Here is a 13,097-nt window from a genome sequence, read left to right on the forward strand (position 1 = left end):
TTTTTGAGTTATAAGCCAAAAACTGCATTTGACCCCTATGTTCTATTTTTAGCAATGGCGACCATGTTTGTTGATAGATCATAACTTCGGATACAATTTACAAACTAGATAACCTAAGGAACATTCAATTAAAGTTTGGAAGTATTTGGCCCAGTAGTTTCAGAGGAGAAGATTTTTGTAAAAGATTACTAAGATTTACGAAAAATGGTTAAAAATTGACTATAAAGAGCAATAACTCCTAAAGGGGTCAACTGACCATTTCCGTCATGTTGACTTATTTGTAAATCTTACTTTGCTGAACATTATTCCTGTTTACAGTTTATCTCTATCTATAATAATATTCAAGATAATAACCAAAAACAGCAAAATTTCCTTAAAATTACCAATTCAGGGGCAGCAACCCAACAACAGGTTGTCTGATTCATCTGAAAATTTCAAGGCAGATAGATCTTGACCTGATAAACAATATTACCCCCATGTCAGATTTGCTCTAAATGCTCTGGTTTTTAAGTTATAAGCCAAAAACTGCATTTGACCCCTATGTTCTATTTTTAGCAATGGCGACCATGTTTGTTGATAGATCAAAACTTCGGATACAATTTATAAATTAGATACCCTAAGGAACATTCAGTTAAAGTTTGAAAGTATTTGGCCCAGTAGTTTCAGAGGAGAAGATTCTTGAAATAGTTTACGACGACAGACGACGACGACAGACGACGACAGACGACGGACGACGACGGACGCCAAGTGATGGCATAAGCTCACTTGTCCCTTCGGGACAGGTGAGCTAAAAATATTTCATATGAGAACAAATATGACAAACTGATGATTTTTGTTAATAATACGAGTAAAATGTACAATAACAGGAACAACATTAACAATAGTGGAAAAAATGTGTAAAGTATGGTTTTATATGGATACTTTTTGATTCTTTAAAAAAGAACCCAAGGAATGACGATATAAGACAGGAACGCAACATATTTTATATGTTTAATACTATTCTATTTATATATGATGTTTATTCTTATTTCATGAAGTCATTTTGTCAAGTACTGTGGATTCATTATTTTTCGTGGGATACCAATTTTCGTGGTTTTCGTTGGTACTGGTGAACCACGAATTTAAATGTTCAACGAATCACAAATTTGCTATTGGGTTGCATACAGACCTGGACAAAACCACGAAATCAACTATCCACGAAAATGTAAGATTTCCTATATCCACGAAAATTGAATGAATCCACAGTAGACCAAGGTGAGCGACACAGGCTCTTGAGAGCCTCTAGTTTATTCATGTGATTACACTGTTACATTTTCAAATCTTTTTACGATTTTCAAACATGGAATAATATGATCACTGTGGGTATTATTTGTCCAAAAAATTATAGTACAAAACAAGTACATGATGTAGTGTAAAACACAGCATTTTTTGCACAGGTATCGTACCTAAATGTTACAATAATTTTTAAGTAAAGAAATTAATGATACTAAATGTTACAAGTAAATGTCTAGTACTACAGATTTTTAGTATAAAAACAGTGCCTATGCAAAAGTAGCAGTGTATATGAATTGAAGAATTGAATTTATGTTCAATAAAAGATTTCTAGCTGTTGTGCAATACACTGTACTTAGGCGCAATACTTGGTTCATCTGTTGTCAGACTGTAAACAAACAATAATTTCTCAATGTTGTATCAAAAATTTATAAAGAAAATAAAGGGAGGTTTTCTTAATAGCTATAAATCAGTCATCAAAGTTTAATGAAAATTTTAAGGATATTTCCAAAAACTCAAAATTCTTTTTTTTTGTCATCACAACTGTTCTCAAACCACACAACAGAATTTCATGAAACCAGTTAAGATAATAAGGACATACTATGTAGATGTGCATATCAACAGGAAATTAGGATTCAATTTTTTTTCTAGGAGTTATGTCCCTTTGAACTTATTTGCTTTAATGTACTACTTCAACAGTTTGTTATCTCAACTCCTCTGAAACCACACAACAGAATTTCATGAAACTTTGTGGATAATAAAGACATACTATGTAGATGTACATATCAACAAGAAATTAGGATTCAATTTTTTTCTAGGAGTTACGCCCTTTGAACTTATTTGCTTCAATGTACTTCAGAATCTGCAACAGTTTGTCATCGCAACTCCTCTGAATCCACACAACAGAATTTCATGAAATTTTGTAGATATTAAGGACAAACTATGTAGATGTTTATATTGACAGAAAATTATGATTCAGTTAAAGTTTATCCATTGCCAAGGTACATTGAACGGTTGTTCTTTTATTACAATCTGCACATATATAGGATTTTTTTAAAAGGTTAAACTGTTGATCTTCTTTCTGTTGTTTGCTTACATTTTGTTTGAATTCACTCAAAAGTAAAAGTATTTAGAAAAGGTATAAATTAGTGAGCATCGGTTCATACTACATGTAGTTTTTGTCTAGACTTCTTGATTAAATTATATATGTATATATATATATATATATATATACACACAATTTTAGCTTGTTACCAAATGAAAGGAAAGAACTGTATTGACAAGGATTGATATCACCGGTGAACATGTATGTCATGTAGGTGTGCATGAATGTCCTGCAAAACAGAACTGATATCAAAGTAAGTTCATTTGTAGAATTGCAGTTAATTTAAAAAAAATTGATGTTATCTGCCTAAAACTGTTTTAAGTATAGTTGTAGATGTACACTGTTGCTTATTTTTCTCACTTTCTGATTTAATGCATGCATCAAGCCTTACTCTGCTCCCCTCCTACTGCTCCATACATACACACTTGAGATGTCAGAAATTCAGACTACTGTGGATTTATTATTATTCGTCGGAAACCAATTTTCGTAGATTTTGTGGGACCAGGTGAACCACGAAATTTAATGTTCAACAAATACCGAATTTTTCATAGGCCTGTATGCATACTTCGACCAAACCAACACAGGCACTCCTTATCTAGGATATTTTTTTCTGAGACAAATGCCTGCGCAAACCACGAAATTAAATATCAACGAACATGGAAGTTTTCTTCAGTCCACGAAAATAAATGAATCCACAGTATTAAGAGAAACTAAATCAAGGAAAAGTAAACTCACAAAAATACTGAACTTAGAGGAAAATCAAATTCGAAAATTCCATAATCACATGGCAAAATCAAATAACAAAACACATCAAAAACGAATGGACAAGAACTGTCATATTCCTGACTTGGTACAGGCATTTTCAAATGTAGAAAATGTTGGATTAAACCTGGTTTTATAGCGCTAACCCTCTCACTTTAATGACAGTCTCATCAAATTTCGTTATATTTACATTGATGTGTTAACTAAAACACATAAGATCATTTGTCTGTTTGTGAATGCAACACATTTTTAATTATTTATTCGTGTCACCAAAATTGACGGTTGTATAAATATCTCTTAATTTATATCATGGTTTTCGATTGCTACATATGATATTAGTTCGGACTTATGTTCAATCCAGGTAAATTAATTTTGAATAAAGAACAAGGACACACGATTGAATGTTAACACATAAAATATTTCAAGTTTAAGATAATCGATAAAACAACTGATAACGGCCTACCTGTAAAGATTTATGATATCGTGAAAGAAAATATTTCCTGTCATCAAGTATTTGATAGGAAGGTATGTATACGCACACACATAAAAACTTTTTGTTAGATATGTATTGTAGCAAAATGAAGCTTTGATACCAAACATTTTTTGGTAATTCTTGAATAACAACGCGCACCGAAATGTAATGGTATATAAATCCGTTTTACGTTGAATTATTTTATAGACGCCATAATGCATAATGTGTCCATAGATTAGAACATACACGTATTAACAAGTACCACAAATGCAATATTTTTTTCATTTATAGATTTTTATTCCGAAACAAAACTTCAAAATTTTAGTCAGAACATATGTTTTCAGAAATCTCTTTATTATATTTGTTTTGAGGGGAGGACCATAAGAAGGCACTTCTGTTTATGTTATCCTTACTCTGAGGAAAACATATGAATCTTTATATCTTTCATACGTGTATTTATTTAAGACTTGAATGCTTCTTTTTGTAACTTCATTGGGATGTAACAGTGTTGCCCAAAGTACAAAGTACCGCGGCAACACTTTTACAACCCTATGAAGTTTAAAAGGAAGCATTCAATATTAATAATTACATTTTTTAGCTAGGATAATGAGAACACGATTTTTATCAAGTTTTATTTAATTTACCTGTGCACTTTATTTTTTGGACCTCCTGTCATCATGAATGGTAAATTTTATTGTGTAATGTAGTTGATTAAGGAATAACGCGAGATTGCAGTGTAGCCAATAAGAATAACGTATTATAAAGACACATACATGTTATGTAATAGTTCTATATTAAAATTTATTTTTTGTAAACAAAAATAAAATTACCGTGTGTATTTGGAGCTCAGAATAACAAGATGTGACCCTGGATTATAAAAGTGATCAATGTTGCAGTTTAACACTACAATAAGTCCTGTCGTGAGTCCTTATACCTTGGCATTGATGGAATGCATTTAAACGAAGCCACGTTCGGTTATCTTTTTTTTATTTGTCATTGCATACAATTTATCAGTAAAATGCAAAAAAATGAAAACACATCTTTTTTTAATTTTGATCTGGAAACTGTATTTTGCTCATAAACATGCTTTGGTTCAAAATTGAAATTCCATTGTATTCAATTTGTAAATAATCCTAGATTCCGCCGTCGCTGGATGCGTCAACATTAAGGTTCAGTCAGTGGTTAGATAGTTTTTAGACATCAATTTCTGTGTCAAACCTTCATGGAATTTAAATAAATTTGAACAGAAGCTAGGTTATAAGCAAAATACATAAATATATTTTACTGAAAAAGGGCTTTTTTGTTTTGCCGTTAGTATTCAAATAAAAACATATTTTTACATTTAACAAATAAACACAGTCTGGTATAAAAGTGTAATACACTAAGTCTTGTGTTCTAATCGTAACTTCAATTGAACATAAAACATTTTTTGATATAATACAAAACTCTCACATGGTACTAGCCACTTTCAGACGTCAAGCGCAGTTTTATTCAGATAATAAGTACATGTAATTTCATTTTACATCACTGAGCATTGTTTGTCTCTAAATAGCACATCAGTATTTGTGACAAATCTTGATCAACCAACATGTAAATAAACCTTTTTCATAATTATTTATTCCGAAAAAAGCCTGTAGGACACTTGACTGCAAGGAATCGAATGATTTAAACTACTATCAAATATCCGTGCATAAAATTCTACCCGTATATCTTTATTTATCCAATCAAACAACCCTATCTACAAAAAGCATAACCCCGTTTTCCTTGAAACACAACAAACTTGAATCGATATATATATACATTTTTTTTAAATATAATTATGCTTAACCTCAACAGTACATTAAACATTTATCAATATAAAACACAATTATCCCATGGGAGTAGCCACTAGCAAAAGTAAAGTACATTTTTAGGGAAAAAAACAACGATCGGGCAAGTATTTGATCATTTTCTAATTAAAAATTCCTAAATTTTGAGTTATAATGTTTTTCTTTACATACCACTCTGCCATGTTTTTTAAACTCTCTATCTGATTATCTGACATGTACTAAAAGTAAACTCTGCATACTGAATGTATAGGAGGTCCAGCCAATTGTTGTCACCCTTCCATCTACGCCTGAGGAACCTGGTGTATACAATCTAAAATTGAATAATGAAATTTTCTTTTTTTTACTGTCGACAAATCTATCAACTGAATAAGGTTTATACATATACATGTATCATCTTTAAATTGAAAAAAAAACCTCAACACTGACACCTTAATCGTCAAAATCGAAAATCTTACTTATGGCATTTGCTTTAATGTTTTCCTCTTTATCTATATATCCATTAAATATTTATATTAATAAAACTCTTGATAGATTTTTCTATATTAACTAAAAAACCAGCATCAATTATCGTCTGTTCCACGAAAACAAAATCTAAATAGAATTAATCGAAATCAAAACTAGAACCTATACGATCATCTAAATATAAAATAATACGGAGACTATTTTCAACATAAACTTAACTTACGGCAGTAGACATTTTGTGAACACATATAAACTAGAAGACAAGTCGAATGGTAATATTGTAAACATGCAAAATTTTTCTTCCCATGAAAAACTTAGGTAGGTTTGTGATATCAAAATGATGATAACCAGACTTAAAATCTAATTAAAGTTAAGATAATTTTCTCAAAACGCTACCCTCCAATCTTCAAATTTTACTTTGTTTTTCCAAATATGTATATTAATTTCTAAAATTAATCTTTAATTATTTATATATACAATCAGACCTATCTATAAATAGGGCCGTGTTCTCATTGACCTAAACTCGGTGTTGTGTAAGTGTAATTCACACGGAAACTAAACAAAATTACGTTCCCAGTTATAAAACCCAATGTTTACATGTACTTTAAATCATGGTTTGTCTACAAGCAGTCGATAGTCAATGTAGTCCTTGTGTAGGTTAAGTGTACACAAAACAAGGTATTTAAAACATGCATTTTACCATGTATATTTAAAGAAGAAACTTTTTTTGATAAAATTGATATTTATAACAATTATTTATGTACATGTAGTTGGTTTACCGAATCATTTGTCTAAACTCGATATATTAATTGGTTTGTTATATAAAAAAACTTTTAGTACCCTTATAAGGGAGCAACCATTTAACCATATGCGGTAAGGGGGTCATGGTTTTTATGTTCGACACAGAATTTTATTTATTTTTTCAAAGCTTTCAATCAAATATTTTTGTTCAAAATTTAACACTATAAGGTAAAGGGAAAATCTGGACCCCCTCTTTTTTTTATGTTGAATGGTCATTCCCTTAACTCCTAATCCAGACTCAAAGCATCATCATTGCCAAACACAAATTTCATTAGAAAATGTCTTCCCGAATTGACTGGACGTACTCAGAAATATTTGCCACTGGTCTTAACTCAATCAGCGATTCACTCATAAATGCATTACTTAAACAACCCAAACATCACAAACCTTTTTCTTCGTTTGTGAACACACTGCTACAGCTTACGTTATGTATTGTGTAATTGTTGCGGATTCAGATGGGGGCGGGTTCTGGGAGTTGAAACCCCCTTTTCTGGACGATCAATGTTTGGAACGCCATGCATTCTAAAAATGCCTTTATCCGTCTTTGGTAATGGAAACATCTTTAGTATCTTTTAAATAGGTACAAATCATCAAAATGGCTTTCATCACTGCTAGAAAAGTTGTCCAAGAAATTCTAATTCGATTGTATGTAATGAACATTTAAATGACATATAGTTTATAAGTGTGAACAAAACTTATGCACAGGTAACTGAACCAGGTGTTAAGATGTGAACAAATTCAATGTGAAACCAGTGTACATTACATTAAACTAATTGTAAACATGTTTACTGTACATAGCGTTTGGTGTGAACACGGCCTAGGATAAACACGTGTACCGTAAAACACAACAAACTTGAATCGATATATATATATATATATATATATATATATATATATATATATATATATATATATATATATATATATATATATATATATTTAACTTTAATGAATATGATACAAACACTTTATCAAACTTTCCTAGAACTTATGAAGTTTTTGCAGAAGCTATTGAGATTAAGAGATAATGTCTGAAGTAAACTTTTGAAAATACATGTTCTCATTTTCAGTCTTTTTTTCTGATTGCGGGATATAGATTTTTACAGATAATCTTGGATTACACAGTTTTCACATGATACATTTGTAAACATCCAATGAATGTTATGAAACTTGAACAGAAGCTAATCGTCAATACCATGAAATAGTTTCAAAATAATTGTTTTATTCTGTAATTTACCCAAAAAATATCTTTTTAAGTCAACATTAAAATTTTACGATGACAGCAACAATCACAGGAGACATAAGGTTGCACCTAACCCCTTTCACATTTTCATATGGTATGTATAGCATTTTGAACGAGGCGTTTGGGCTTTATTGTTGGATATTTGCACCCTTTTTGCGTCTAACCAATGAAGGAGGATGTGAAAAAAATATAGCTGACGATGACTAGCCTGTAATTCAGTGGTTGTCGTTTGTTTAAGTGTTACGTATTTGTTTTGTCGTTCATTTTTTTATATAAATAAGGCCGATATTTTCTTGTTTGAATTGTTTTACATTGTCTTATCGGGGCCTTTTATAGCTGACTATACGGTATGGGCTTTGCTCGTTGTTGAAGGCCGTACGGTGACCTATAGTTGTTAATGTCTGTAACATTTTGGTCTCTTGTGGACATTTGTCTCATTGGCAATCATACCAAATCTTTTCCAACATATATATTATTAAATTGAGAAAGGAAATGGGGATTGTGTCAAAGCGACAACAACCCTACCATAGAACCGACAACAGCCGAAGGCCACCAATGGGTCTTCAATGTAGCGAGAAACTCCCGCACCCGTAGGCGTCCTTCAGCTGGTCCCTTAAAAAATATGTATACTAGTACAGTGATAATGGACGTCATACTAAACTCCGAATTATACACAAGAAACTAAAATTAAAAATCAAACAAGACTAATAAATGCCAGAGGCTTTCAAATAATACAACAAAAGATTCTTTTGATTTGAAGTTAATATTAGTTTATTTATGAGTTCGACTGCCCTTTGGTATCTTTCGTCCCTCTTTTATATTAGGTTTTTATCTGAACATATACAATACAGAACAAATGTTATTAAAACCAGGCAAACACTGTATTCAAATTTTCGGTAGATAAAAAAGCATTAGAAGCATACATTATTAGTTACTTTATTTGGTCCTTTCCATCTGTTTTATTTTCATTTTATTAATAACACTGTATTAATGTGGGTAAATAAATTAGCTAGGTCTATTGCAAACTTGTATCATTTAATGGAGGACTATTTGCAAAAAATACCATTCGAGAGACTGTGAAATTTCCCGGGCCGCTAGCCGAGGGAAATTCTGTCCCAAAACTGGTATTTTTCGCAAATACCCTTCAATTACATGATGTATCTGTTTAATTACACCAATTGATATGGATTGAAACTCTCTGTACATGTATTATGTTTATGCATAATTTTGAGGATAAATAGGTGGATATTATCATAGAACCGCGGTAATTATACATGCACTTGAACGTGCAAGCTCCACATGGCTTTGTTAATCTAACGCCATATCCGAAAATAACGGGAATATGCTTGCAAGAGTAAACATGGTAAAGGAATATCCTAAATGGCAAATTTGATGGTTTTTTAGGCATATTCACTGGCAGTGGTGAAAAGCAGGCAAATTCGTTAAAATTAGAAATTTTTTTTTAGAATATGCAAAAAAAAACTTGCTACCAACCAATCAAAATCAGTCCCTTTTTTAAGATGTAATTATAAGTTATAAACCACTACATTTCAATATATTCAGTTGCTATAATGTGTTTCAACTATGTGTATTAAAACCCAGATCGTAATCATTCTTGAATTTGAAGACTCGTATACAGACAACTGTGTATATTGCTTACATCTCATGTACCAGTAGCATTGTATAACAGTTAACTTATTTGTGCTCTGCATCAACGCAGCAAAATACAACTGAAGTCTTAAATAGAAGTGTTTATTTCTATATCTGTCAAAATGTACATACAATTAGATTCAATGGATCTAATTATGACAGTAAATAAATCCTTTTCTTTTTTTATCATAGAGTTGAAATATGGATATTAATGACAAACAAGATTTTTGCAGTCCATGTGAATACCAAAGCAAGACAACACTAGCTACACAATGGTGCATCGACTGTAAAGAGCCTCTTTGTGTTAGCTGCTACGGGAACCACAATGCACACAGATACTCAAGGAACCATCATGTAATATCAATAGAAAGCAACAAAATGCTACAGTCCTTAAAGATACCTCTAAATGAGTATTGTGAAGCACATGATCAAGAAAAAGACTTGTACTGTTCCTTACATAACGAGATTATATGCCTGACATGCACACAGACTACTCATGGCAAATGTGTGCCAGCTGTACGTTTGAGTGATGTCAGTCAGAACGCCAAAACGTCGACATTCGTCTCAATGTTAGAAACGAGTTTAGTTGAGGTTGTCGATAAATTGTGTGTAATCATAAGAGAAAGAGAAACCAACAAAGCAAAAATTGAAAAACAAAAAACTGAAATATTCGAAACAGTTAAACATTTTAGAAAATGTATAAACGATAAGCTAGACCAGGTAGAAAATGTTATAATTGAAGATTTAAATGCAAACTTGGAAAAACTTAACCTGCAAATCGACAACAATGTTAATGTCCTTAACGATCACTTAAATGAGTTTGATGAAATACGAAAAAAGATTGATATATTGAAGGATAATGCGTCAGATACGCAAACTTTTATAGGTGTAAGAGCTCTCGAAAAAGTATTTCATTACAAAGAGGTTAGGCTTACATCATTTTTAAATTTAATCCAAAACCTCAACATTGAGTTTGAGGTGAATAAAGATATATTTGTTGCGTGCGCGGATATCAGGTCATTCGGTGATATTCGAGTGCAAACATTGGATACCGGTTATTTTAATTTCCTGAAAAACAGAGGACAATACCCTATTAACCGTCAATTAAAACTATCCAAAGCATTAGAAATCAAGATACCCCAGGAATCTTTTTTTAGAAGTATCATACTAAGTTGCGTCATACTTCCGAACAAACAAATGATTTGTGTAGACTCACATGCTCGTAATAGACGATTAATAGTTCTCAATGAAGATGGAAGTCATGATCGCAATATCAACTTGACCAGTAAACCATTTGATATCGCTGTGATTGATGATAACAAAATTGCCCTGAGTTTTCCATGGAGTGCTCGCAAAAGAATAGGAATAATAAATATGAGCAATTCAAAATTGGATCCCGACATTTTGTTAAAAAACAAATGTTATGGTATTTCATACGATAAAGAGAGATTGTTTGTCGTCGTCAAGACTGAAGGGATTTTGATAATGGACTTGTGTGGACAGGTAAGCGCATGTTTACCGATTGAAGGACAGGGAATATTCTATGTTCACGTAAAAAATGACAGAATTTATTGTTCTGACGAATGCAATGACACAGTACAGTGTTATGATATGGAAGGGTGTTCTATTTGGACATTTAAAGATTCAAATTTAGAATCACCAAGATCAATTTCAGCAGACGATAACTTTATTTTAATAGCAGGATGCAAGACAAATAATGTTGTGTCAGTTTATTTGGATGGAAGTTTGGCCAGAGTTATTTGTGACTCGGACGACGGGATAAATAATCCAACGAGTATATATTTTGATTCACAAAATCTTTTAGTATGCAATTCTTCAAATGCACAGGCAGTTTTGTACAAAATAAATTAGGAGATTTATTCATCATCATTATTTGAGTCTTTTTCAGTTAATTGTTTCATCTTATGCTCATGTTTAATAAGTTTAATAAAATCTGTTTGGCAAAAATAAAAATGCATGTAACTTATATTATTGGCCATACCTTGATTTGATTATAGATCAATTTTGAATTAGATAGCGTTACGTTGCTGGAGAACGCACACTATTGTAAAGACGTTTTTTTTATACAACTAATTGCTGTCACACCTTTGTTTAAACCTATATTTCATGTCCATTGAATTACCTTAAGTACACATTTATTAGGTCAACTAATAGCTGTCTATTCCTCGTTTACACCTCATCTCGGGTTTAAATTTACTTACATTGTCTCATCGACTTTGGTTCACATTTACGCCCGGTCATGGTACAACTGATGCTTTTTTTTGCTTTACAATCAAAACCTAAATATTTGGGTTTACAGAAAAAAAACTGTGTTCTTTTTTTCGAGGTCTTAAAAGGTTTTCTTTCACATTTAATAGAAATATTCAATAATTAAGCTTGCAAAATGTGGTATCATTGGTGGACTATTTTTAAATGGACATCTATGAGAAAACCATGCAGATGGTGCTCCATGCAAAGTTGTTTGATTTTGATGAAACTTTGCTGACATGTTCAGGTTGACTTCATATGAAAGTAATGCAAGTTTAAAGCCCTTACACTGCTGGTAACCATGGCAACGATAGGGATTTATGGTATTTTCGAGTTTATTTATAAAATGCATTTACTGAAATGCATAGATTTCATAGCTTTCTCAAATAGAAATAAATACTACAATACTTCTGAGTGTTTAAATACTTTAATAGCACAGATAGGATGTGTATGAAGTACAAATCACATAATTTTATTAAACATAATGATATATATACAAAATAAGGGTGTGGCAAAACACATAAAATGATAAAAAATATGGCCTTTTCATCAAATCACACTAAAACAGACACTTCAGCCCAAAAGTCGCTTTAATTTACCCTAAATTTCAGAAATGCTTTGCATTTTCTTTGGTTCAAAATATGTTGAAGGGATTTCGGTTGCAAATTAATTTTATAGATTTTATTGATCATTTAGATAGCCTTCCCCTTTTATTTTGTATTTTCGCAATAAATTGAGGAAAGTCTCATATTTTCATGAAACCAAGCATTCAAAAATAGATACTTGAATGATACAAATTATAACACGCAATATAGGTAATTCAAATAGAAAATTCAAAGTGAAATGGATTTTTGTGTCACAAACAATAGTAAGCATCAGGCTTAAAAAAGGGGGGAGCTGCAAAAGACAAGTTTTTTTTTTTTTTTTATTTTTTTTTTATTCCAAATTCCTTTAGTACACTTGTCCCTATTACTTTAAAGAGTAAAATCCATTCATTTCTGACTGGTAATCCCATTTTTTTTGCAGCTTGCTAATTACTAAAGTTTTATTCTGGTTACTCAAAAATGATATGAAATTCAATGTCAAGTTCATCATATTGAAAAATCTTACGTATTGACATTCAGAAGTTGTGTGGCTGACAGGTAAACAAAATTAAGACATGTTGCAACCTTTTACTTGCATGCTGGTTACACTATAAGTCATTTTGATCATGAGTACCTGACACAGTGTGGA

General features: G+C 31.5%; 1 protein-coding gene across 1 annotated transcript; it reads left to right on the forward strand.

The window, feature by feature from the left end:
- The first annotated feature begins 3,601 nt into the window (after positions 1-3,601).
- On the forward strand, positions 3,602-11,570 carry LOC139500915 (uncharacterized). Its single transcript, XM_071289817.1, has 2 exons — positions 3,602-3,664; positions 9,789-11,570. The coding sequence occupies exon 2, from the start codon at positions 9,798-9,800 to the stop codon at positions 11,466-11,468; it is 1,671 nt and encodes a 556-aa protein (XP_071145918.1). The 5' UTR covers positions 3,602-3,664; positions 9,789-9,797; the 3' UTR covers positions 11,469-11,570.
- Positions 11,571-13,097: the final 1,527 nt, after the last annotated feature.

This window comes from Mytilus edulis, chromosome 13 (assembly GCF_963676685.1).
Source record: "Mytilus edulis chromosome 13, xbMytEdul2.2, whole genome shotgun sequence".
NCBI classification, from domain to species: domain Eukaryota; kingdom Metazoa; phylum Mollusca; class Bivalvia; order Mytilida; family Mytilidae; genus Mytilus; species Mytilus edulis.

Excerpts from the sequence above, each read along its gene's own strand:
- LOC139500915 (XM_071289817.1), top strand. The coding sequence starts at position 9,798 with ATGGATATTAATGACAAACAAGATTTTTGCAGTCCATGTGAATACCAA.